At 45.0% G+C, this 26908-nt stretch overlaps 2 protein-coding genes across 7 annotated transcripts in view; one reads left to right on the forward strand and one right to left on the reverse strand.

Moving 5' to 3' along the window:
- Window positions 1-229: 229 nt before the first annotated feature.
- Window positions 230-20267, reverse strand: LOC117429681 (TP53-binding protein 1-like). 6 transcript variants are annotated; one of them, XM_058995374.1, is made up of 30 exons: window positions 17616-17832; window positions 17006-17071; window positions 16441-16624; window positions 15932-16016; window positions 15666-15753; window positions 15203-15288; window positions 14601-14732; window positions 14240-14306; window positions 13968-14146; window positions 13637-13763; window positions 13155-13237; window positions 12730-12947; window positions 10744-12442; window positions 10373-10489; window positions 9918-10139; window positions 9433-9499; window positions 8716-8808; window positions 6933-7455; window positions 6678-6746; window positions 6287-6439; window positions 5874-6124; window positions 5329-5466; window positions 4227-4651; window positions 3821-4012; window positions 3528-3707; window positions 2117-2305; window positions 1932-2026; window positions 1330-1529; window positions 935-1071; window positions 230-568 (listed from the first exon to the last, which is right to left on the reverse strand). In XM_058995374.1, exons 3-30 carry the CDS (start codon window positions 16618-16620, stop codon window positions 381-383), a joined length of 6183 nt encoding a protein of 2060 aa, XP_058851357.1. In that variant the 5' UTR covers window positions 16621-16624; window positions 17006-17071; window positions 17616-17832; the 3' UTR covers window positions 230-380. The 6 variants fall into 6 exon arrangements, with proteins under 6 accessions (XP_058851357.1, XP_058851353.1, XP_058851356.1 ...); XM_058995370.1 differs by having other exon boundaries at window positions 2117-2308; XM_058995373.1 differs by lacking the exons at window positions 17006-17071; window positions 17616-17832 and adding an exon at window positions 20051-20267 and having other exon boundaries at window positions 2117-2308.
- A 6284-nt stretch (window positions 20268-26551) lies between these two features.
- Window positions 26552-26908, forward strand: part of LOC117428307 (microtubule-associated protein 1A-like) — a 49848-nt gene continuing 49491 nt past the window's right edge. Inside the window, exon 1 of the mRNA XM_058995377.1 lies at window positions 26552-26853. Coding sequence (XP_058851360.1) covers window positions 26601-26853 — 253 coding nt within the window. The 5' untranslated portion in view covers window positions 26552-26600. The remainder of the gene's footprint in view (window positions 26854-26908) is intronic.

Below are 26908 nucleotides of genomic sequence, written 5' to 3' on the forward strand. Positions count from 1 at the left end.
ATAATACAACATCAGGTTCTTCACTCAACGTAATCCTCATCAGGTATCAAAGACTATCATTCTGGTTTGATTTAGCAGCCAATGGACTTCTTGAACACCCTGAATATTGAAACATTACGGTACAGGCTGTTTTGCCAATTCAACAAGTTACTGTGTGTGTTTATTTATTTATTATCAATTAACAGCAGCGTTTGTAGCACCAGAAAAACACAAAAAACCAACACGGGTATAGAATGAAACAATCACAATTTATTTCTTCATAAAAATCGCGAGGGATAAAACTATATACAGGTAAAGCATGCACAAGTACGGTTACAAACACAGAACATTTAAAAGGCTCTAAAAGGGGGTTAAAAGCGGTCGGCTGTGGGGTGGTAGTGTTAGGTGGCAGTGTGGTCGTGTTTGTACTGGGGGTGCGTGGTGTAGCCCAGTCTCTCCCCGGCAATCAGACTCTGGATCATCCACTCCGGAGACACCACCGGCAGATCCAGCGCCGCCGCGCACTTCAGCACCGAGGCAGGGCACGAGCGATCCGTCACGACGAGGTCAAACACGCCCACCGCAACCTCTGCCAGCAGAGACCGAGAAATCATGAGCATCCACACACGGGAAGAGCTATTATTCAGTACATGCTTTATCAAGTCACACACGACAGCATGCTTTACAAAGACACTCCTTTTGGCAGTTCTGTTCTGTTTGACTCAGCAGTGATCAAGAACTACCTAACCCCTCAGTCAATAGCAAAGGAAACACAATAAGTATCCATAAACCCACTTGGATGTGTACCAATCATTTTTTAATCTTCATTTATCCACATTGAGATTGAAATCTTTTTCGAGGGAGACCTAATAACAGAAACAAGGAGAGCCAGACCCATGCACACAGAGATATTGGCTGGAGTCAGTATGCTTGGTTTTTGTTCACGTGCACTCACCCTGGTTTTGTGTGGCTGCATTGTGCTGCCGCACGGAGGAGGCTCCTCCCATCATGAGCAGGTCAGCCCAGAGCTCCAGGGGTCGGTCCGACACCAGCAGGATTTTCAGGGACTGGAACGGACTCCTTCGAGGGTGCCTGCGCAGGATTGGATGGGAAGGAAAGAGAATGAAGAGGAGAATTGGGTTCACCTGATGTATTCATGGACTAAGAATGATTTGTAATGATCAGGTAGAACTGAATGAAACACCAGTGACTGTGGTTCTGCAGCCAAGCGCATATCGACTCCTGATAAAATGCATGCGAGAAGAGACAGTCCTTCAGCCCAATGAAGCATGACGCTTGCTAGCACAAGGCTTTTCTTTCAGCACAATAACGGCATGTTGGGATCCCTACCAATCGACAATGCTGTTCTCCTGCAGCCCGAAGCCGGCTGGCAGCAGGTAGCTCCTGAAGTTGAGCAGTTGGTTGGCGTGGCAGGAGTCCCTCACCCACAGGTGTGACACGCAGGGGGTGCCGCTCGCCAGGCACAGCAGGTACTTCCGGGTGCGGCAGTGCTGGTCCGCAATCAAGAGGGTCTGATAGGCTGCGTTACACTGGGGGGCGGGAGGCTGTTAGAGTCTGCACGTTTGGGTTTGTCAAGGGTTCACTTGTGACTCTTTGCGCTACATTCTCACTTTATTACAGGACATCTATAGTCATGTAACTACACTAATAGCTGGGTAATTACCAATGTGCCTGCTTTACATGGCAACTACAGTGTAATTACATGGAAACGGTCTTGTGAAGCAATTACCCTGGGCTGTTATTACCATGTCATGGTTCCTCATGTAAAATACTAAATTCCCATCCTATCAAAACAATACCACCACCATCAGTAATTTCACTGCAAAGGCATTGGTCGTATGGACCTTAGTTATGGACGAGGTCCTCTTCGCTCATTAAAGTGCTCTAGAGGCAGTGGTGCCTCAGAGACATTGCAGCAGGGCTCCCCTCACCTGGCCCTCGTTAAAGTTCTGCAGGATGTATCCTCCCCCGGCTCTCAGCTGGCTCTCAGTGTAGCGCTTGTTGTAGGGGGCTGTCTCCACATACTCTGTCAAGATAAAACACAAACACGATTGGAACAGCGAGGCGAGGCAAGCCGACAGCGCGTGTGTTCTTGTGCTGCGTGCGCCTCCCTCACCGTCCTCACTCTCGCTGCCCGGGTGGTTGGTCTCACGGTCAGTCTCGGAGGAAGCAGTCAGCAGGAAGGCGTACCCCAGGAAGAGAGAGGCGCTGCGGGGGAGGGGCCCGTGTGTCTCCACTAGGTCAGCAGGGTCAGAGGGCAGCTCGCCACCGCTCTCAGAGGTGCCACACAGCTCCCCACGACGCCCTGCTGGGAAAACAGAGACAGCATCACCTAGAGGTCGGGACAGGGATAGCATTGGATAATAAAAGGAGATGGAATGAAAAAAATAAAAAATATATACATCTTGTGATGTTTATCCCAGTATCTAGACATTTCAAAATGTTAGATTGACATCACATCTTGTTATTTGGAAATATGCAAGGTGAAGTGTCAAAACCAAGACCATTTATTTTGTGATCTCTACATCATTAGAAATGTTCTCAATGAGCCACCTTACAGAAACCTCTGCAATGGAGCGCATTTCCAAAGCTCAAACAGGTTATGTACTGTGGTCAAACCAGGCAGCAGAATGCTGTGCACTTTTCACATCCCAGATTCCCCACAAGAATGTCCTATGAACTACGTACACAGTAAACCACCACCACACTAAACGAAGTCCAGATTCACTCTAGCAAAATCTGGCCCTGAATTTTTACTTTAAAAGGTTTAGTGCCTCATCGATTGTTAAACTACTTGGTTACCCATGTTGGAAATACCAGCACTGCAGGCTCACCCTGTAAAATATTTTCAACAAAACTGTCATGAAAAATGTCAGCAGTCTTTCAGTCATCATTGCAATGCACACGTGCAGTAGATTACCCTGGAGCAATGAGAAGGCGAGGTACAGAACAGAAGCAGCATGTACTTCAGTGAAGGAGGAGCTGTGGAGGAATGTCGTGCAGATACAGACTGAACACGACTGAGCCACCGCATCCTGACAGACATGTTTTTAGTTTTATTGTTAATGTGTTGTACTGCTTTCAAAACAAATGGCATGAACATGACCCTACTTTCCACTAAGATTTTGTATAAAACCACAGGGTAAAAGCTGTGTGATCTTGATACCAAACACAGAATGGGTTTCAGTTTTTTTTTATTATTAAATTATTCATTTAAAAGTTTAGTATATCACAAAAAGTTGCAAAAGAGAAAAAAAAAACAGACAATGTAAAATCCAAAACATTTTATTAAAAGAAAGAAATCAAATAAAGCCACACACACACATAAAATGTCTCTAATAAAATCAAGATATAAAGAGACACACATTAAAAACAGGTTGATTGTGCACAATCCTTTTTTAACAAATGATACATTGTTGTCTAGGTTTCCCATCTCGGAGCAGCTTTACTGGGAGTGTTTGAGGGATGGAGAGGGGAGGGTTTATGATACCTCGGCTAAGTCCCTCCCCGTGGGGGGGTATCCATACCGGTTTTGGGAGAGGCTGACTTGCGTCCACGCTTGGCTGGGGATTTGTCGTCCTCTGAGCTGATCAGTTTCCTCTTCCCTGCGTATCCCGGGCCTCGCGGGCTGTCGGCCGCCCCCCGGGTGGGGGTCCCGCTACCCACTGCGTTCCCACGACGTTTTCGCTTCCCCTCCACCAGGTTATCTGCGGCAAAGAAGCACAGATCGGGGTTTTAAATGATAAAAGCATATTCACTTTCTTACTTGGACTGTACATAACACGTCGCATGTAGGGTGTCTCTTATCGTCATCTCTTACCCAGGCTGATATCGGAGGCCTTGGTAAGGGGCATGACAGGCTCGTATGGTCCCAGTCCAAACTGCTCCCTCAGCCGATTCCCCTGCTCCAGAGACAGGATCACTGCCATCCTGCGGTACCACTTGCGCTGCCCATCCTTCTCCACGCAGTAATAGAAGTCTGTACCCTCCTTCTTGTGGCCCTTCACCACACCTGGGGGGCAGGGCAACACCACAAACCAATCCATAAATCAATCAATCAATCAAATCAATCAGAGCCAAACAGCAACTCATTGTTGCAGCAGAGGGCTCATCAAGGTCAATGTTGCAATTACAGCATTCTATGCACCAAGTTTAGACATCATTAGAACCAAGGTGAATGCTCCCTTTTCCTCCCCTCACTGCACTGTAAGTCACACTTTCCTCACCTGCACTGAAGTACTCATCATCGGACAGTGCAGTCACCTCTGTCTCCAGAGGGATGGGGTCACACAGCAGGATGTCCTTGCCCAGCACGTCGCACTCGTAGCCATCGTCGAAGAGCAGGCGGAAGCGCCCGGCACCCGTGTCCTGGGTGATGCAGCCCGAGTAGAAGTACCCGTTAGAGGACCACTTGGCGACGACACGCAGCCCTACAAAGGAACTGCCGCCACTGGTGTCAGGGTACTGGGACTGTAGCAAGGGGAGTTCAGGGGAGTCGGAGCGCCGCAAGGTCCCTCGTGGGGAGGACAGCTCAGCAGAGTGGGCAGGGGGCTGCTCCGGACGGACACATACCCGGGTATAGGCTTCCTCTTCAGAGGAAGAGCTGGCTGGGTTAGGGGCGCCATCCCTCTGTGCAGGAACCATACACTCCCTAGGGGGCAGCAAAGAGAGAGTTAGGACAGGTGACAGAGAGAGAGGGGAGAGCGATAAAGAAAAGGAGAGGGAGTTGTGCTAGAGAGAACAGGGAGGACAGAGCAAGAGAAACAGAGTGAGGACGAGAAAGCTAGCAGGAGAGACAATTGCAGCAAGGACACCAAGTTTGAGACGGAATGAGGACGACAGCAGAGACAGAAGCTTCATTATTTAACATGAATAGGCTCCCCTGCACCCAAACTATAGTTACGACACGCCAACTGCAGTACTGTGATCACTACATATATTGTCATCCACTTCTCTTTCCACCAGAAGTCCATGACTGAAACATTCTTAAGGAATTCAACTCCAATTCAAACCCAGCTGAATACGTCAAATTAATTTAGTAATTCGGCTTCCTGGGATTACAAGCTCTTCTTGTGACGAGTTTGAGAGGGTACAGCTCATCTCCTCCCGCCTCCACCTTGCTGCACAGAGGACTCAGCAATGACAGGAGAATTCACGGTTAGGATTGCCTACACTCAAATAATCCACTGCGCAATGACAAAAGCAATGCCAATTCTGAGGATCCTTGCAAAAACAGCGGGCAGTTAAACCAAGCAAATAAAATAAGAACTGTGGACTTGGTACGGCAGCGAGGAGTATCTGGGGAAAGGTCATTGCCTGCCTTCTCACCTGGAGAGGGAGGTTCGGGACGGGGGTCGGCCTCGTCTCCCCCTGCCGCGGGGCGTCCCGGGCGCTCTGTCTCCATCCTCCCCGCCCGCCACCGTCCCCTCGGGGCCCTCTGGCATCTGTGCACTTGCCTTCTGCTGGCTGAGGAGACACACACGGGGTGAGTGAGTGAGTCAGTTAGTGAGGATCAGAGCGAGAGAGGGGACACTGCTTACAGCCATTGGTCAGAGCCGGTGGCTGTGCGGGTTTTAGCTGGGCAAGCTGCCAGAAAGTAGAAAAAAAAGCCTCCCTGTCGTGCACTGTCTGCAAACTTACAAGGTTGATATAAAAAGCAACAAGAGTCCAGGAAATGTGTGTCCCAGCTCCTACCTGGCAGGGACTGGAGTTCAGGCAGGGTACAAGGAAAAAGCAAGAGACAGACAGGCCAATGATGAAAGAGGAAGGGGACAAACTGGTAGGAAAGTGCCAAAGACAGAAAGAAAGACAGAAAGGAGGACTTCCAGAGTCAGTGAACAGGGCGGAGACAGACCGCTGTGCCTCAGACTCACTTGGCATGCCTGGTGGGTGTGCCACGGCCCAGGGGAATAGCAAACTTCCCAGCGGTGTCACCGCTCCCCGCTGCCCTGGCCGTCCCGGCCCCCCCGCTACTGGCACCACTGGAGCTGCGATGCAGGCTGGGCGTCTTGGAGGACAGGGAGCTGACATCACCCAGGTCACCGGAGGTCATGGAGCCGCCAGTGCGAGACGGGGAGGCATCACTCTCCAGGACACGGCAGTCGACAACCGGCTCCTCCGACTCCTGAAGGGAGGAACACAATTCAACTGAGAAAAGCGCACATAAATTTAAAGAGAAAACAACTGTACTGCGCTGACGAACTGAAGAACATTCATGTTATTACTGCTAGAGTGTGTAAAAACGTAGAAGTGGGTGAAATGAAATGCTTGGTAGAGGAGCGCTCACCTCAGTGACAGTGCGGTCCACCTCCCTCCCGTCCTCGTAGTATACATCAGTGATGATGCGCGTGACGATGGTTCGCACCTCCCGGATTGTCCTCACGTGTCTCCGGACAGAGTGACCCGGAACTGGCTGAGACAGGGGCAACTCCAACTCTTCCTGCAGCACAGCAACAGGGCAGGGGGTTAGAGGACATTGCCTTCTATGCAGGCCCCACATCCTTATTTCACTCCTGTCCCTCTCTCTTTACCATAATGAGTCCCTGCAACCAGTATTTATGTGCATAACCCCTCCCTCTCCCAAATCTCTAGCCTGTACATGATTCAGACAAGTCTCTACAGGTCCCAGACCTCTTCCCTGGTCTCAATCTCCATGTATATGCCCCTGTCCCCAGCACCTTGTCATGTAGACTCCGAGTGCTGCCTGCCTCAAAGCTGGTCTGCTGGGATACGGCTCTCTGACGAAGCTGCAACACAGCGAAGGAGGAGAGGAGGTGTGGAGATTAGGCACACAAACATGACAGCCTTACACTTTTCATGTACGTATACAGAACTGAACCTCCCTCCCCCTGATCCTTGCACTGCCCAAGGAAGCATTTTAACCTAAACAAGAAACCTATACAAAAACCGTGCACAGACCCAGTCCCCAGTACCCTGCTCTGTAGATTCTGAGGGCCACTTGACTCAAAGCTCGTTTGCTGGGACACTGCTCTGCGGCGCAGCTGGCTCTTGGCTGGGCTGTCAGTCTGCACTGCTGCGCTGCATCTCTCCAGGGGATCTCCTTCATCATCATCGTCGTCATCCTCCTCCTCCCCTTCCTCCTCCTCCTCCTCCTGCTTCTCAGGGAGCCCCAGTCTCTCTGTCTGAGTGGCAGCCTCCTCCACTGGCCTGGGTGTCAGGGCTTCTGTCTGGATCTCCTTTACCCTGCGGCTCGCCCACATCGCCCTCTCCTGGGGCAGGCTCTGACTGCTGCTGACCCCTGAGTGACCTTGACTGCCCTCCGATCCCGAGCCAGGCTCCTCCTCCCTCTGTGGGGTCCCCCCAGACTGGCCGATGTCCAGCGAGGACCGAGAGGTCAAGGCGTGACTGCGGGAGATCTGCTTCAGCCTCGGAGCCCTCTGCCCCTCCAGACCAGCGTCTCCGTCCTGGGAACAAGGGGTACGGTAGGGGTCACCCCTGCAGAGGGCAGAGCCATGTTAGCCAACTAGCACCGACAACATTCATCCATCAGCCTGATAAACCACTAAGCATCTGTCAAATCATTTTGTTAGGATGCCAGAACTACATGCAAGATCCTGTACAAACAAAACGTTATTCCCCGCCCCTCCATGGCCTCTTGGGCAGGTGCCGTTTTCAGAGCTGCCATCCAGATGGGAGAGGGTTTTCACAGAGCAGCTAGTTGGGGGACTCACAGATTCAGAACAATCAATTGTTCCGTAGCTGTGTTTGCAACCTGACACTGAATACCTTCCCCATGTACTCTTATGCCAGGCATCTCCACCACACAGAAGAGAAGTACAAGGAAGACCCCACTCAAGAGGGCATGGGGGGGGGGGGGGGGATCTACTGCTGTCCTCAGGAGCAGCAGTGATCTTAGTCACGTCTCTGACTTTGGAGAGGGATCCTTGAGAAGTACCTTGAAGCGACTTTGCAGCAGAACAAGTAAACCGCTGCTCCTCTCATGAGGGAGACTGAAGCCCAGAATAGCAGCACCATTCAGAACTGGGTCACAGCTAACAGCCGCTACACTAAAACGTACAGCAGGAATTCACAGCTACAGTGCGCTGGGACCACCACGGGTTTCATTTGAGCCTGGATCTAAATCCAGCATTTTAAATGTGCATTGCTTTTTAAAATGGAGCAAATCAAACAGAGATCACACCCACTGGAAGTCACACAAACTTTACATCTGAATAATTGTTCATGAAAAACCTAATCTATAAAAAATATCACTTTAGGGTTTAAACAAGGACAACTAAAGTTAAGTAAGTGGCTTTGTAAAAGTGACCTCTTCCTCTAATGCACAGTGCCCCCTGTCTGCCATTGCAGTCGGCGCCGCCTAATCGGGATACTGGTAATCAGGATTTCTGCTTAAATGGGATACAACTCTGGGAGACGGTTCTTCCCAATGCTATTTAAGTTGTTTAATTGGGACGTCACTTTGTTTAGACAACCAAAAATGTGACGAAGGTTGTCTGAAATGCCTTTCGTTTAATTGGACAGCCGCTTATTCAGGATATTTGTACTTCTCCCGAGGCTTCCCGATAGAGGCGTCAACTGTACAACCATCTCCTGCCATAATGAGTCCCTGCAACCTGTAGAGGGCAGCAGTGCTCTGTGTTAATCCTGATGGACAGCGTATTGGAGAGAATGTTCAGTAAGTGACTGTAACTGCAAGGTGCTGTGTGTGTCCAAAGGAACAGAAGGGGATCTTGCCTGGTGGGGGTGCTGGGGTGCCCAGGTCCTGCAACCTCCACTTGTCTCCGTACTTCACACACCCGGCTAAACACGGACTGGCTCCGCTGGGGGCTGAACGAGATGATGAGAGAGAGTGAGATGTGAGAGCAACAGAGAGATCAGGAGACTGAACTAGCCCTATCAGAGACATCAGAGCACTATTCTCCCCTCAATTGATATTAAACAATCCACAGCACGATTCCAGGTAATACTTCATGGTTACAGCACAGATGCATCAAGCTGTAAATGGGAACACGTTTGCCATTTGTCCTTTATGGCACTGCTCAGGAGAACAGCAGGAGTTTCTCTATGGCAGTGCACAAACTCAATGCCCAGCAAAGGACTTCTCAGCTTTGTTACTTTAAAGATATTGCACAGCTAGGGTTAACTGCATTACAAACGAAGATTCAGAAAGCTTTTCTTTGGTAATCTTATGTGCAATTCTGCTAGGGCAAGTCACCTTGAAGCAGTGATAGGGAAGTCATAACCATTTTTAAAAAAGGACAATACATTATTATTGTTCTTTATATTTTTGCATTGAAAGTTGTTTTAATATTTCATAACCAATCGCACTATTTCAAAAGGTAAATTACTGCATTCTTTTAATTGAAATCAGCGGCTTAAACTGGTGCCTGAACTCACGGATGGGTCCTTTCTTAATAAGCTGCCATCTGCCTAGCAACAAGTGTGGGTTACCTGGTTACAGCCATAGCAACAGTGGGAGCCATGGCAACAGAGCCTTCCTCTTGAGACAGTGCCGGCTCTGAGGAGGAAACAAAGAATTAAATAAAATGGCAATAGTTCAGGCAGTGCATTAGGCAATGAAACAGTCTAAGCCAGTCATTCTGACTGCGGTAACACACCTCACTGTGGACGGAGATCTAAACACATCTTAAACACCAACTTAAAGGGGGCACTGGTCTGTAGATGGATTCTGTTCTCAAATTAAATGGGGTTCTGCCTTTTGTATGAACGTCAAGGAGCCCATGGAGCAGGTTGGCAAAGGGGGTGGGCATGGTGCCCATAAATACAGCTTGGGCGATTCCAGCATCAACACTGTCTTGAGCAAATGAAATTCAGAACCCAACCTCAATGAGCATTCAATCAAACTGAATCTCACTGGAGCTAGTGGTGTATTTTGAAAGTTCAGAGCAGTACATCTCCTAGCCCGCTGCTCTTACTTTGCAAACTGAAACGTGCAGACTCTGGGCTCTCCTCATTCACTGGCGTCACGAGTTTCATCCTCAGACTCAGTTTCCCATCATGCTCAGCAGTGGTGGAGGCAGAGTCCTGTTTGGCCCCCTCACCCCCACTCTCCTCAGCCATAATGTCACTAGTTGCCATGGCAGTCTCCCTGGTAACATCACCAGTTACCACAGTGTTGTCAGAACAGGATCCAACCTCTTCATTAAAAGAATAAACAAAACACAATACCTTCATTTATAACAGAGAATTTTGCTGTTAATATCAAGCTAGAAAAACAAAACGCAATGCTTGTAAGATAGGATAAACCCCTGCAAAATGGAGATCAGCATATACTCCAATATTTGTGAAGATTACAGCTTAATTACAAACTGCAGTTTTAATTATAGCAAAAACATGTTTGGTCATCAGAGCAAAAGCCAAAGAAACCCACCAATGGGAGTGCTGTGTCGGGGGCGCTGTTTCAGCTGACCAATCAGTGGAGGTGTTGCACTGGCTGCTGGGTGAATCAGCTCTCCTTCCTTGGGAAGAGTAAAATGAAATGGGATATCTAAAAAGAACAGAACGCAAAGGGAAGCCATTTAGATAGGATGACCTCATATTCACCCGAGGGTGGTGTCACACAACTGTGGACAAAAGGTACTGCAAACATTAGAATTACACTTAAGAACACACAGATGTGTCTGTTTGGTCTGTAAAAAAGTTGGCAAATCAAACAGAACTGTGCATCTTTGGCAACTAGATTTTGTCGCTAGAGGCCAGAATCATGCTGTTCATATAAACGAATAAATGAAATGGCCGTACCCCCTGAGCTGTCACTCAGACTCTTGTCCCCTCTCTGACCTTCTACCTCTATGGCACACCCTGCCTCCTCCAGCTGCTTGCTCTGCCCTGGCTCCTCCCCATCCTGTCTGGCAGAGGCCGTGGGGGTGAGGGAGCTCTTTGTGGTCCTGCCTCCCTTCTCCTCAGGAATCTCCAGAATACTAGGAGAATCATCTGGACAAGACTCCACAATAATGGGCTGGGATGATCCTGCCTCCCCTTTCCTTTGCTGGGGAGTCTTCTCGCTCCCCTTGTCAAAGGATTCTCTCTCGCTCTCCTCCACTACAATCACACTGCTACTAAAGCTGTTCTCTGCCTCGCTCTTCTTCTCCTCCTTGCTGTCCTGTTTGAGGATGCTCTCCTGCGCACAAGGAGGCTGATCAGTGCTTTTGGGGTACCCAGTTCTTTCTGAGGACTTTTCTTCCTCTTCCATAGGCTCTGGTCCCAGGGAGAGAGCTTGGCTCTGAGACAAGGCAAGACAGAGGCCTGTTCCTTCGACTCCCTCCTCCATCTTCTCTTGCTCTTCCTCAGGTGTCTCTTCCACCACATCTTCACTCCTCTTTTCCAAGGGCTCATCCCTAATTTCATGATGACTGGCCTTACTGGAGATGGCTGCCTCTGGCTGTGATTCCGATGACACCACAACATTCCCAGCCTGGATTTCCATTGGCTCTTCATGCACCTGAGTGGCTGTAGCAGGACTATCAGCTTCCAGACCCTTCACAATCCCAGGAGCTCTTGGTTTATCTTCTAATTCTGGCACTTCTTGCGGCAATCCGCTGGTGGTGGTCTTAGTTAGGTCTAGTGTTTCTACAGGAACCTGTGGCAAGCTGCTAGTGAGAGTTAGGTCTACAGTGTCTGGTTTCTCAGAACTGCTTGTGTTTGTAAGGTCTACTGTTTCAGAAGGTTTCAGCAAACTGATGGCTGTTTCTGAGGACACTGGGGCAGGAACTTTTGGCACATTGCTAGTCTTGTCCAAAGCTCCCATTTCAGAAGCTTTCTGAAGACTGACAGACTTGGTTGCATCTAACATTTCAGCAGCGTCCGGCAAACTGTTAGTCTTGCCTGAGTCCACCACTTCAGAATCTTTTGGCAAACTCTTAAATTCAGTTGGTTTTACTGTTACTGGAGGTTTTGGCAAACAGCTAGTGTCAGTTGGTACAGCAACTGCCGAACATTTCGACAAACTGCTTGTTAAAGCTGGTACTGCATTAGCTGGCGGTTTTGCTAAGCTGTTACAATCGTTAGGTTCAACTGTTGCTGGAGTTTCGGCTCTTTCAGGAGTTTCCTGCAAACTGTGCAGGCTTCCCTGTGAGAGTAGCAAGTTGCCAGATGGTGCACCGACTACACCACTAAGCTCCTCAATCTGTGTCGACTCGTCATCCTCCTCCTCCTCTTCATCCACAGCGCCCCCCGTGGGCCGGGGAATAGCACTACACTCACTGTTAGTAGAAAGCTCCAATCGGAATGCCTCCTCTGCCCCACTGGGTTCTGACTGGCTGGGTTCTGAGTCCTCACGCTGGTCTGTTCTCTTTTCCTCTGTCGGAGGGTCTTTGGGAGCCTCTGCATCAGGTTGCCTGGAGGGGCCCTCAGCTGGGGGCTGTGGCTGCTGTTTACTAGCTCTCTCAGGAGAGCTGCTGCTCCTGCTGCCCTCCACACTCTGAGTGGGAGCGAAAACATCCTGTAGAGACAAAAACGGAGCCAGTTAACCAGGGGTAGTGGATAGAGCACAACAACTGGGCGGAACCAGGCCCACAGTGTGATTAAAAACCAACAGGAACAAAACTAAAACGAAAGCACTTGAATTCAGTACAACGGTAGGTCAGCTGAATTCTGTCACAGTCTTGTAACAGGCAGCCCTACTCAAATAGTACATTCTTAATATAATAACACATTTCAAAATAGTTTTTTCAATGTAATTCTTGTGGGTCAGCCTGGCTGGAAGATGACCGCTCGGCTGACACCTACATGTGAAAACTGTGGCTGGGTTGGCACAGGGAGGGACGGCTCCATTGCGAAGGCAGGGGAGTTCTGCGATACTGGGGTGGAGGCTTGAGGACCAAGGGAGGAAGCCTCTTCAAGACGAGATGGAGGCTGGTCTGTTTCCATTGGCTCCTCTGCCATCTTTCCTGATTGGTCAGCTTCTTCAGCTGGGAGGGATGTATCCATTGGTTCATCATCATCATCTTTGTGAAAAAATAAAAAAATAAGTACAACCAGGAATAACCATTTCAAATATACAAGAAGGACAATAAAAAAAAATGGGAGATACCTTTTAATAGGTTGAGCTGGTTATGTATATAAAACACACTACCTTTCAAGTCCTCTTCTTCACATGAGAAGCGGAAACTGACAGTAAAGAAAGTGACTGAAGGACCATGAAAGGAATTTACCTAGTTCGGTAGGCGAGTTCGGGACAATGATGGGCGCTGGGCCAAAAGCGTCCTGGGAGGGCGCCACAAATTCAGGGGAGTTCCTGTGGAAACAGAGAGACAGGCACCGAGCTAAACACCTTCAAAAAAGGACCACTTCCTACTTCCTAACTTCAATCCACTACTTCCATTAAACTCTTACTTTTGACTGTTTTCACAGACCCTGATTAGCATCAATCCTGGACTGTCTTATTATAGCTTACTTTTAGCTACCTTTTTTAGTTCAGTGTCAAAACCAGCTCTGTAAAACCAGGCTTGCTGTCAAGCGAATAAAGAAATTTGCAGCCAGCAATGCAGTAGTGTAACTGTACAGATTAACTTACATTAGCAAGAGGCCATTCTTCTAGCATTAGAAAGCAAGGAAGCAGTGCAATCCAACAATTATATTATTAACAATAATAATAATAATAATAATAATAATAATAATAATAATAATGACATACTGTGAGAGGCTCTCCTGCACCAGGGTGGTCTGTCCAGAGAGGTGTAGAAGTCGCAGGCTCTCAACAGGGGTTGACACAGGGGTGAAACGGCTCTCTGATCCCGACACTGTGCTGTCCACTCCAGATCCTAAACAGGAAACCCTTGCAATAACTACACCGACATGCCACTCCAGCTCTTTGAATTCGAGCATGAGAAATTCTAGTCAAATCTTAGAAAACTTCTCTGCTGCAGGCTTCCTAAATCAGAGACGCATTTCCATGCATGTGGCAGCAGTGTAGCTCCTCCTCCTCGACAAAGCCATTTCAATCGAGTTCCTTTACTTAGACTCACCTGCCGCGTCCTGCTCAAACATGTGCTCCTGAGTGGACAGGATCTCTGAATCCTCTTCCTGGTCAGGTGAATCCTCGACCTCCGACCCCTCCCCCAACAGCAGGCGGTGTATTGTCATTTCCTTTTCCCCACGAGACGCTTTCTCTTGCACAGCGGAACAGCTGGAGGTCACCTCTGACCTGTGGTGGAGGAATGAACTGGTTACATACCAAATGAAACTCCTTTACAAACCAGCCATCAATCCACGTCAATAGAAATGCCACTCAATGTACCTTTTGCATGCTTCATTTCGATCGGTTGAGGTCAGACCGTTTCCTCCAATACTACGTTTATCTCCATCTGCAGAAAAGGAAACCGGAGGAGCTGTGATCATGAACCTGTCTTTGTGTAGTAGGGGAAAATGCACAGGATGGGAATTATGTGCACTAATGGAAAACTAAGCACATTATAATGAACTTTTAGTCCCTATTTCAATTAAAAGCCTGGTCGGTTAGGAGTAGCAATCTTACTCTAAAGTGGGTATTTTAAAACAGTAAAGTCAAGATGTGAATGCTGGGTTAGTCACATTTGTGCCCACCTCCCAATGCAAAGGTTTATCTCCAAGGGAATACAGCAGGAAGCAAGGTGACTCACCTGCTTTCCCGAGGCTGTCTGTCTTCCCTTCCTTCTCTGGCTCTCCCAGACTCTCTGCACTCTTCTCAAGCTCCTCGTCCACATCCTGACTCTGTGACATCTCGAGAAACCCGAAGCTCGGCTGGGACATCTCTACACACAGACAGGACACAGAGACACAGACACACACGAGTCAGAGACACAGACACACACCCCTCTCATTAGCTTACTGCAGTGATAACACCACAATGGCATCCACATTCAGGGAGTCTCCAACAGTGCAGTACAGATCAAAGGGTGGGCAGGATATTTAAAGTTATACTTATGGTTCTTTGTTTTCATTTTTTTTTTTTTCTTTTTTTTTTTTTAATTAAAGAGCTATTTTTAGACATCTCCCAGATTTAGCAGCCAAAATACTACAAAGTATGTTTGTGTTTCAAAACTGGATAAACATTTCTAAAGGTATAACTGAAAATGTAAATTTAACATTTGGAAGGTACGTCCAGTTGCAGTGAAGAGAGAGAGCGAGACACACACACTCTCTAATGCGAACTGCAATAATTACACTTGTTTTATTACTGGCTGGTATGCATATAGATTCAGTTGCACAGGGGGACTGGTACCTTTTTCCTGGGCTGGCTGTGTCGTTGAATCTGCTCCGTCCTCCATCTCCTCCTCTGCAGGCTGGCTATTAGGAGGAGCTGGGGCTCTGTGTCAAAGGGAGGTAGAAAACAATTACACCACAGATCCTGCAACACACCCAGGATCTGGGGGTCTGTGACATTATAGCCAGTTTGAAGAACCAGTTAGCTGCTCCAGTCCCATTCCCAACTTGCACATTGTACATTCTTAACACAGTATTCTAAACAGATCCCTCACTGACCCAATTCTACTGGATTTAGTGGGGTTAATAAGGGCTTCAATTTCTCCTGAGGGGGGAATATAGGGAGTCAAAAAGCAGGACTAATAGACTCCACAGTGTTTGTTTAAAAAATGACATGGTTACTATTACAGTTCAGGGACAGTGGAAGAGAGCGTGGAGCAGAACGATCACTATACATTATAAAGGAGGGCATCCTTCTGTACCTGTTGCAACTGGAAGGGGAACACACTTCATATACTTGACTATGTTCCTCGTCAACTGAACTGTGTCCTTTCCTGGAATCCAATGTAGCTGAGGACAGTGAAGGACAAAGGTTACTTCAGCAATTTGATGTGCCTTCAAAAGACCTCATTAATCTTTGAAATACAGATAAAAGCAGAATAATTTGAAGGAATCAGTTCGTGAGCCTCACTGCTATGTGCTAATGGTCTGAGCTGAGCTGAAGCCTGCGTCAGTCCCTTACCCTTACCTGAGGCATTGTGGCCGTCATTCTGCACCTCTCCAGACTCCTCACCCATAGGCCCCTTACTGCCCTGCGGTGCAGAAATCAGCTCCTATCAGAGAGAACACAGCCAGCATTACTGAAAGCACTGCAGAGGCAGGCAGAGCCAAGGGACGAGTGAGGCAGGGACACAAGCAGATACATGAGGTGAACAGAGAGCAGAGGAAAAGTATGCGCAGTGTGTGTGTGTGTGTGTGTTATATATTATTCTAAGTGGATGTGAAAGTGTGACGTGAACAGAGAACACATTTGGCATTACTGAGAGAGTGCTGAGGAGGAATCGTCTGTATCAGAAGTTAAAGAAATGCCGCAGTGAACTTGCACGGACAAAAGTGACAAGATCAAAGTAAAAAAATAAATAAATAAATAAATAAAGTGAGAAAAGAAGAAAGCAGATCAATTAGACAAACACTTCTGATGAAAGCATTAGCCAAAACTTTTGTGCATTAAACATCGATATTCTTACTGGTACTCACCAGCACAGGGCTGTGTCTGTGGGGCTGCAGGCTGGAGAGGCGCCGAGCCAGCAGGGTCCGATAGCCGCTGTCAGGATCGTCCTCCAGGGCAGGGCTCTCAGGCTGGGAGTCCTCCACAATCAGACAGGGGGTATCCAGCTGGGACAGGCCAGAGTCGAATTCACTGTCTCCTGGATCCATATAGCTACCGACAAGCAGAGTCAAATCAGAACCACACACAGGAAAAACACAGCTTCCTAATAAACCTAGCCATCCAGTACTAGCATGCCAGCTGCTATTTTATAAAATACAAAACTCTCTTACAGACTGAGTATTCGTTTATAAAGTTGAACTGTACTTTGTTTTTATGCAGGACTCTGATTTGCGAACCCTGCGTGCCAGAGATAATCCGTGGCCACTACCTTTTCCTGAAACTGACACCAACTATCAAGATTAGTTCAGCAGCTTGTTTATTTAGTGTTTACAGGTAAACACAGCTATGACACCTTGTTACATAATGGCAGGTAAACGAGAGCAAATCGACATGCATTCATATTAAAATAAATCAATAGAGATTATTGCATACCTGGGATTTGCATCAATGCCTAGATATACAAATGCATTCAGGGTTTGGCTTGATACTGGAATTACACTGAAACAAACGAGCAACACGGTTGCTATGAACATACACTCTCTTTCAATAATAATAAAAACAACAACAAATATAGTTTTTTTTAAAAAGCTGTCAACATTATATATTGTTGTTAGGCTGATTTAAGAGGCTACACTTTAAATATTATGTGGGCACACATAGTGTACGTCGTTCGAGAATGCAGGAATAACAACTCGTATTAATATTACAGTTATGCATATACACATGATGCCCAAGGCTGAATCAACCCCCATCTGCAGAAGCAGGACTCAACTAAACCAAAACGTTATAATTACAAACAAATAGCCAGTTACTAAGAGAAGTGCATGCAGTCTGCAGACCAATGCAAAACACAGCAAGCAAGTACTGCCATTGAAAAGGGTTTTTCCAAGAACCGTTTAATTAAACACAGTGACGAATATCTTTCGGTTCTATGTAAAATATTTTCCTTGTGACACTTCCTGCTACTGATTCGCCCTCCACGGTGTTTCGATGCATTCTTTGGAGTTTATTACCCAGTATTTTGTACCCTTAGTACCCTTACCTTTGTCTCGACAGTTCTTACAAACACCCACACAACAGCCCCCCTCAACATGCACATACACTGCCCCTCCTCCATCGAGGAATGCTTTTCTCTTCGCGGTAAACCTGATCTTCAGCTGCAGCGCTCATTGGTCTGTAGCTTACAGGGTCATGGGTTACACCCATCCCTTTTCCCCACTTGATTGGCTGAAGGCGAGGAATTCGGCGGCGCATGCAGACGTGAAATACGTTCCCATGGTGATGCGCTACACAACCTTTCTCACGTGTCCCGTGACCTGCGGGATCAATCATATCCGTCTACACAAATATTGGGAACTTTTAAAAATACTTTTATAAATTATAATATATACTCCTTCATACAAGACTGTGTATAAAAAATGTGGGTTAAACAGTGAAACATGAGAATGTATTTTTAATCTCGCTGGACACATCTTTCTTTTGTGTTCACGTTTAGTTATTACAATATAGTGGTACAATTGAACGGCCAATCAAAACATGCACAAACCATTCAAAAGACAGCTAGCTAGATTTCAAATGAACCAGGTATCTTTTTTAGTTGGAGAATACCTAATGTCACAGTTAGACGAAATATCCTACACACGACTTAGCTAAATAAGATATTTGCTCTCCACCACCATCACTGGCTTAGAAATGTTGCTATGGTAATGTAAAAATACATATTCTAAACTCTTTACTCTCTCGCTGTGCTCTTAAAATGAGTGCGCCAGAGGTACGGAAGAGGAATCACGGAGGACTGGACAGTCGCTTTTAAAACAACACAGTGCCCTTTGAACCCTGTCTATAAAGAAACTATGGGCTTTCCCCCAGAAGCCGAATTTTGTTTGGGTTCTGTAAAGAGCCATTCTTATATACTGAACCACAAAGAGGATTCTACATCCTGTGTTCCAAACAGAACCACTAGAGTTCCCTAATTTGATGATAAAATGCAACCAGAGATAGAAATAAATAAAAATGACTAAATCTCAATATTGTAACAACAGAACAGGACTCCTAATGGTCCATAAATACAAACATATCAATGAATGCATGGTTAATTAATGACAACGTATAACTGAAATTGAATTGAATTGTACTTCAGGTCCTGTATAAAACAAAACAAGAAATCCACTAGCGCTAGTCCAAATTCACTAAACATTGTATATTAGATGCAATTTAACTGCACTCTTTAATTATTTAAAATACTATATTTTAGTACTATAGAGTTTAATATAGTATATCACATTTCATATAGTAGTGAATTACACGTATTGCCCAATACTGTAGTATACTGTAGTATTTTATTTTCTATAACCACAGATGCACCATGTTTTAGTGACATTAAACAGCAATTACAACACAGTTGCTATTTTTGTATGTTGCTACTAAACCTCTGCTCTGCACTGTAGATGTTTTTAAATACCACAATGTTCAAATGTCATTGGGATAATATAGAGTTTGATATTGCCTGTAATATTATAGTCAGTCAGCGCTGATCGTATAAATAATGGGCTGCCTGGGTTCAATCAACCAGCCCCCAGCCGTCAATCAAAGCTTATGGTTGATGGATGGGTGGGTAGATAAGCTACACAGATAGATAGATAGATAGATAGATAGATAGATAGATAGATAGATAGATAGATAGATGGATAGATAGATAGATAGATAGATAGATAGATAGATAGATAGATGAGCATATTCTAATAATATGCTCATCATAGAATATGCTATGATGAGCTTTTCTGTGAAATCCGCATAAACAAAACTGCACGTCCGCATCGATTATTACAACAGGGAGAAAAACATCAAACTCCCGCATATTGATACAAGACAGAGAACACAGAATAAAATAAGGGTGTGCCTCGCTACAAACACATGCTTTCCAGAAATAGTTTAACTGCTGTGCAAACGCATGAGGCAAACACATATAGGTATAAAAGGACTTGAAATGATGTATATATTTCAGACGCAACAAACAAGCAGGTGCCAAGACATGTCAATCTACAAAAAAATAATAATACAAATAATCGATCGAGCAATCAATCAATCAATCAATAAATCAATAAATACATACATAAAATAAAATACTAAAATAAATGTTTACAAACATATTCTTAAATGTTACATATTGTTCACGCATGCAGCACAAACTCGCCGGTTCTGTGTTATAGCCCCACAATGGAGTTAATGCGCTGATAGAATAGATTGCGCAGCAAATGCCCGAGTAAGAAAAGACTCTATTTGCCGCTGGTCCCTGCTGGATCATGCAATGGCATAGGCATTACAAAATGAAGCCGTCCTTGAGGAGAGCTAAAGCCGTACCCCGAATAATGTAATAAAACATACAAGCTAAGAGAATGAATACACAAACAGAAGACCGAACCCCCAAACCGAATCCCCCATTCTTTATTGTCGGCGGTAAAGAAAGATCAGGTTTACCTTGGCGAAGGTGGTCGGAGTGCTTGGCGTATGTTTTTTTCCCCTCACTGCAGGTTTGTGTAAAATTGGCAGTGTGTTAATTTCGCTTTGAAGCTGCCCTGGGCTAAAGCGGAGCTGCAATTTCTCTCTCGCTCTCTTACAATTACTCTACCAGCAAAGCAGGGTGTGGGATACATGGGTGTCACTTAAAGATGCAATGGCATTTTTCTATTGTGTGTATCTGTGTGTGCGTGTGTGTGTGTGTGTGTGAACCCTGCTATTTTACTGTCCAACTCCCCACCACATGTCTCGCCTCCGGGGATTCGAATCAAAGTAAATGTGGGCGGGACACCCAACTGGCTTCACTCCTGTTCTAAAATATCAATGATTCTTTATCTCTGATATCTAATGTTCAAGAACAGGGATGCTTTTTTTTAAAACGAGAAAGTTCCATTACGTATCACTTTGATAATCAACTTCTTCATGTGGAACACATAATAACACACTGTAATATCTGGATATGTAAATCATAAAGTTAGTTCAACTCTATACTGTAACTTCTTGGATAGTTATATAGCACTTTTAAAAGATTGCAATGACAGATTATATCACTTTGCAGCAACTGCAAAAACCCTTAGCAACACTAGTGACAAAGATACCAACCCTACAAGAAAAAAACCTGTTAATCTATAGGGAGAATGTTTAAACATGGGCTAAATTGGCTTTTAAAATGTCACATTTTCAAGAACAATCAACTGAGTGTAGGTGTAAACTTCAGATATACAAATGATAGTCTTGATTTTATCCTATGCCAGATGTACAAACCTTGCCAGTGTATTGCTGTGTTGTGTTTTGCATTTGTGTAAGCGGTGCTGCCACTAACAAAACTGAACACCATTTTCTTGGTCATATAAAGGTCAGAAAGAAGAATGACCTGCGACTGAGAATGAGTGAAAATAACTATGGAGACCAGGGTTAGCAGCTTGCTTCCATAGAGCGAGGAGTATGGCAGCCCTTCTGTATAAGCCCCATAAAAACTCAGAGTGGAGCCCCATGGCTAGAAACTGCTCAAAACTACATTTGCACAGATTAAACCTTCCACTGTCTCTTTAAATTAAGGATGGGAAAATCAATGGGCCTGATCACCGCTCTGCAGAGCTGGTATGAAATATATAACTGGTATCCTCTGCAAGGTTGCCATGGTGATCTGAGGAGACGAGTAGGTTGCTTCCTCGTCCTCTGTTTTATAATGAGCAAGGGTTCTTCTTATTGGTAAAGATGTTTTCGCAATGCCCCAGCGTGAAAGATATCAGGTACAGCCACACGGAAACCAAACACTGTTCTGTACTATAGCATTCTATACTGTTGACCAAAATAAAAAAAAAGTGGAGACAATGATCTATTCAGGGATACCAATATATTTAGTGAGCAAGTAGTCTGAGTGAAGTTATCCAGCAACAAACTCCCCATCCCCAGTTGTACTGCTTTCTAGAAAAGGAATGGCAGGGGACCATTCTACTGGTGAGACGTCTTGCTCATTCAAATAGTTAGCATATTTTTAAAGAGGAGACGATTATCTATTTAGAGATACCAGGGTATTTAATAAGGGGTCTGAGTGAGGAAACATGGGTAATATAATCCCCACCCCTAGTCTTGCTCTAAATCATTTGTTGTTTCCATAATTTGTTCTGGTAAAAAGATAAAAAGCACTGTCTTTGTAATGTAGGGGACAGTTGTAGGATGTATTAAGTAATAGAATGGGTTCTTTTGATATGGGCAGTCAAAAACTACACACAGACTGTTTTATTTTCACATTGTCTTTCTCGTTATACATATTTTTACATTATCAGCACCTCAAAACTGTTTTATTATCTGGAATAAAAAACACTTGTGTTTAGAAAACTGGAGTCAGTTCATTGACTTTCTGAGTGGAGATTGATGGAGATTGAGGAGGAGGAACGCTCCTGTACATTACAAATGGCAAGGCTTCAATAAATGGAAATGCTTATTCACAGTACTGAAGTTGCTGAGAGCAGTGAAAATATTAACAATGGAGATCGACCACAATATTTGAATTTTTACAGAGCATGTTTTAAAAGTATTAGAAACGTTTAAATGCTAAACAAGAGTACAGATCCTAAAGGTTATTTTACTAAACGTACAGCCCAAGTGTTCGGTTTTATGAAACTCTTGCAGTGATTTTCAAATGTTTTCACATCCTGATACATTGTAAACCACTTTAATTGAATGCCGTATGCAATGTCCAATACAAACTCAAATTTGCCACAGTTGCAGTGGGGAGAGAAATTACAGTTGCACACCCTTAGAGGTCATTTCTAAAACCACTGCACTCCAGAAATTCAGTTTTAGGAGTCTTTTCAGAAGCAGCCCGTGTTTGGAAAAAGAACATTACTTGTGGGTGCCTCGTGAGGAGTCTGCAGTTTCTCTCCCACACAGCAGGTGTCCCTGTTGTGCAGGTGGAACTGGATCCAAATAGTCAATCAATTCTTCTATTCCTTCAATTTGCCCTTTTGCTGCGTAATTTTATAGTGAACTCGCATTTTCAAAACCCCATTTTTATTACATTGCCAGGCTGTTTTCTACACACTTTTTGGACAACCCAGATACAGTCAAACACTGCAACATTGCCAGCTGTGCATTAAATGACATTAAATGGCATTCATTGCAGACCAGTCCAACAATCAACCCTCTATAAAAATGTGTCAGGGCTGCTGATTTACAACAGGATGATGAAACTATTACTGTACTTATTACTGTGTGCATGTCAAGGATTCTGTAACAGTTAATCAGAAACTTAAAATACTACTACTACTACTACTACTACTACTACTACTACTACTACTACTACTAATAATAATAATAATAATAATAATAATAATAATAATAATAATAATACATTCTGCAGGGGAAATAGCCTTTAAAAAAGAACCGCAGCATTCTATCTGTAAGTGGGCTTCTTCACCAGCAGGGGACACTGTGGTGTCTTGATAAAAAAACACAAACAGGAAAACTGTTCATCTGCAGTTTTGAGTGCTGACACACAGAGGCCAGGCAAACCGTACCCAGGCACAAGCACAGAAAGCAGCTTATAGATTGGAGTTCATCGCTCCATTGGAAAATACTACATTATTAAAGAGATTTTGATCTGAGTCTTTCCATCCTGTGAGAATGAATGACCTCTAGTTTCCAGGCAGTGGATCAAAGTGGGTGCCTGTGGCTGAAATGGAGTTCAGTCAGCCTGCAATCTCAGCAGGGATTCGGACTCACAGAACCACAGGGATGCAATCCTTACAGATATATAATGAAAGCAAGTTTATATATTGACCCTTAAGGTAAACCATGGTAAAGTGTATTGACCTAGAAATAGAAAAAATACTACATTACATAGTAGTGAAAAAAGTATTGTCTACCATGATGTACCTTTTAGTATTGAAAGCATCATGGAGGGGAATGCTGTATCCAGTCCAATCCACACAAGCTATGCATTGTGGGATTTGGTAGCTGAGTGCTCTGATTTTGTGGCCAGTCAGGGTAGATGGATACATTGTGATTTCTATGACAGGAAGATACAGAAACAGCCAGCAACCTCAGCGAATGGAGCTACAGCAGGATGAACAGGAGGCTAACTGCCCCCACCTAGACTGCACACAGTAAATCAAACACATTTAATGTTGATAGCTTCTGGAATCCTGTTACCCTGGCCAGTCATTTATTAATTAGTCAAATATAATTCTGCAGTATATCTATGCATGCAAGAATGAAGCTGAGTTACGTATATACTGTACCCTTGATGAAAATATGCAAACCACCCTGCCTTGGATGATTGACAGCCCTGAAAGTATTAACAGCTAGAGCTGCCAACATTCCATTATGTGGCACCATGACTCAGTGTTCTTTCATCCCCTCTCCCTCTCTACTGCCCAAATTTGAATATGTTTTTCTAGTTCCAAAGATGGATGTGTCTGTCTAGTATCCTAGCAACAGCCTCTTTCACATACTCCTCTATCCGCCCGCTTTCTCATGCCCCCTCCCTTCTTCTCATCCCGTCTCTCTCTCCTCTTCATCCCCTCCCTCTCTCTCCCTCTCTCCCTCTTTCTCTCACCCCTCCTCACCCTCTCTCTCCTGGAGTATTGCCCAGACTCTAATGACTGCTGCAGTGCAGCGTCACTGTCTGGAAATGCGCGTGGGGTGAGGTATCTCTTTTTCTGATCTGCTTTCTAAAATTCACTGGCAGTAATACCTTTTACTTTATGCCATTTTTACCAAAATAAACATACAGTGCATAGATAATACATACAGTATAGCTAGCGAGAGAAAGAGAGGCCAACAGAGACAGGCAGCAGGCAAACAGTCAGTCAGACAGACAGATAGACAGACAGTCAGTCAGTCAGACAGACAGACAGACAGACAGACAGACAGTCATTCAGTCAGTCAGACAGACAGACAGTCAGTCAGTCAGACAGACAGACAGACAGTCAGTCAGACAGACAGACAGACAGCCAGTCAGTCAGTCAGACAGACAGACAGACAGACAGATCTATAGATACAGTTGCTTATATGCAGTTGTTTTTCTACATGACCAGTAAACATGGATCAAACTGATGTTATTTTATTTGCCAACCCTGATATGTTACTGGTGAAGTAACTGCAGTATCATTATAAGTGGTCAGTTAGCTTACTTTACAGTCTTATCTAAATTACTTAATTAACTGACTGTAGTTAGAGGGTTGTTACATTTATCATTAAAACCTGGTTTCAGTCCCTGATTATGCCTCCTGTTATGTAATCTTTAATGGTGGCCCCTTTAGAAATCAAATTGAGTTTCAATGGTCTAGGGATTTTACTGATGAAGCAAAAGTTTTGCTTAAAGAAATCCTTTCTGGCAGTAAACAAAATAACCCGCACATGTTGCATTATCTGCGCTAGTGCCATCATCACTATTTCCACTTCAATATAGAAATGTGAATATGTAAGCAATGGTGGCTATCACAATGCCTATAGTGGGATACATGATACCCTCCTATATTTACAATAATATAAATAACAACTAAGTGCTTCTTTTAAAAAAATATACTCACAGGTTCAAATATAGAAGTACTAACTGCTAAATCATTTACAACTGCTAGCAGTGACCTTGTATTCCCATCAATACTGCATTGACTGTGATCAGGGGGCTGTGTCTTAATGTGCAGCCTACCCTTTCAGTCTGTGCACTTTGTTTTACCTTTCTCTGTATATTTTTGTTTTCTTTTAATACTGTTTTTAGAAGCGTATGTGTACATATAATATTTAATAATGAAGGTTTAGGGCTAGAGGTGGTGCTTACAGTGAAGGTCTTCGTCCAAACAAGGTTCTAAATCACTGGTTCCAACTCCAGTCCAGTCCAGCTCAGATATTTAGTCCAACTAAGTCTTCAATTAGTTAATTCAACCAACTAAGGGTTCATTAACTCATTTAGGACTTGATTGGAGCAAAGTCCTGGACTGGAATTATTTCAACTCGGTTAATTAATCTGCAATGGAATGGTGCTCCAGTACTGGAAGTGGGCACCCCAAGTCAACATCATACAGTATGTATGAATGGGACAGTGGTACCTCAGTAGCTGGCATGGGGCACTGTGCTTGGGACTTTGGCTCTTGTTGGTTCTCAGGTGGTCCTTTCTTCTGTATGTACTGTACGACTTATTATTGTTTAAATACTCTATTGAGTATTACTTTGAATACAGTATCCACAGTAAGCATAGTTAGTGCTGATGCCTGTAGGGTAACTGACACAGTACAAGGGCAGATGATGAATGTGTTTATGTCGGATCACAGGGATAGAGGCTATGTCAAGCTGCATGCAGTTCAGTTCAGGTAACAGCAAGCATGGTTAGTACTCAGTGCAAGCTAATGGAGATCCTTTGCAATAAGTACATTATGCAACTTTTCCTTTTGAATGTATTTTATCTGTGCAATAAAACTGCAGTAAAACTAAGAAATACAAAAGTAATCAACAAAACCATTTAAGAAAAATAAAAGCTAAACAGATGAAGTAAGCTTGTTTTTGTCAGAGCAGGAATTAGATAATGGCTGCGTGTCAAAGTAACATTGAACACAAGGTTAATGCGCCACGCCTACACACTGCAGATAAATGTGATACTTACAAACTATGATTCATTATAACACCATTATCTACATGAGCTCAATGTACCTGCCAGCAGACCTGTCCCGCCTTAAAACTCGGATACCATCGTCGATATTTTCTATTTGCAGTGTTGCCAAGTCTCACGAGAAAAAAAAAAGCGGCACTGCCTTTCAAAACAAGCCCAGTCCCGCTTATTATAAGCGGACTTGGCAACAGTGATTTGAAGACGCAGGCACACCAGCAATAGAGTCCAGACCGATCCATCCACCTGGTGTTAACTTTGCATCAGGGTGACATCAGGCCGCCACATGCCTGTCCGGCCAATCAGCATCAGGCTGACTGCTCTTTAAGAATGCGGCTCGCCACTCCCACTGGGCCCTCCTTCAATCTTCCCTTACTCTGAAAGGCCGCGGCAGCAGTTGTCATGGAGATGGAGGAAGGGCCGGCGTCGGCTCGCCATACTGTTTCCATGGAGACCCTGGCCGGACCCGCAGCTGCCGCCGAGAAGAGCGACGTGCGCTGGGAACCCGTACAGCCGCAGCAGCTAGTTCAGCACCAAGGACAGCAGCAGCGTGCTGCAGCACCGTTCAACAAAGGGAGCTATTACATCCTTATCGTGATCGGGGAGATCGCGACAGAGAACCAGCTCACAGCCATCAGGGAGTCCATTGAATTGGGTGAGTCGCTCAGAAACCTCCTGAGCTTTTTACACAACCAAGAGTTAAGTGGACA

Source organism: Acipenser ruthenus, chromosome 21, assembly GCF_902713425.1.
Source record: "Acipenser ruthenus chromosome 21, fAciRut3.2 maternal haplotype, whole genome shotgun sequence".
Classification (NCBI taxonomy): Eukaryota; Metazoa; Chordata; class Actinopteri; order Acipenseriformes; family Acipenseridae; genus Acipenser; species Acipenser ruthenus.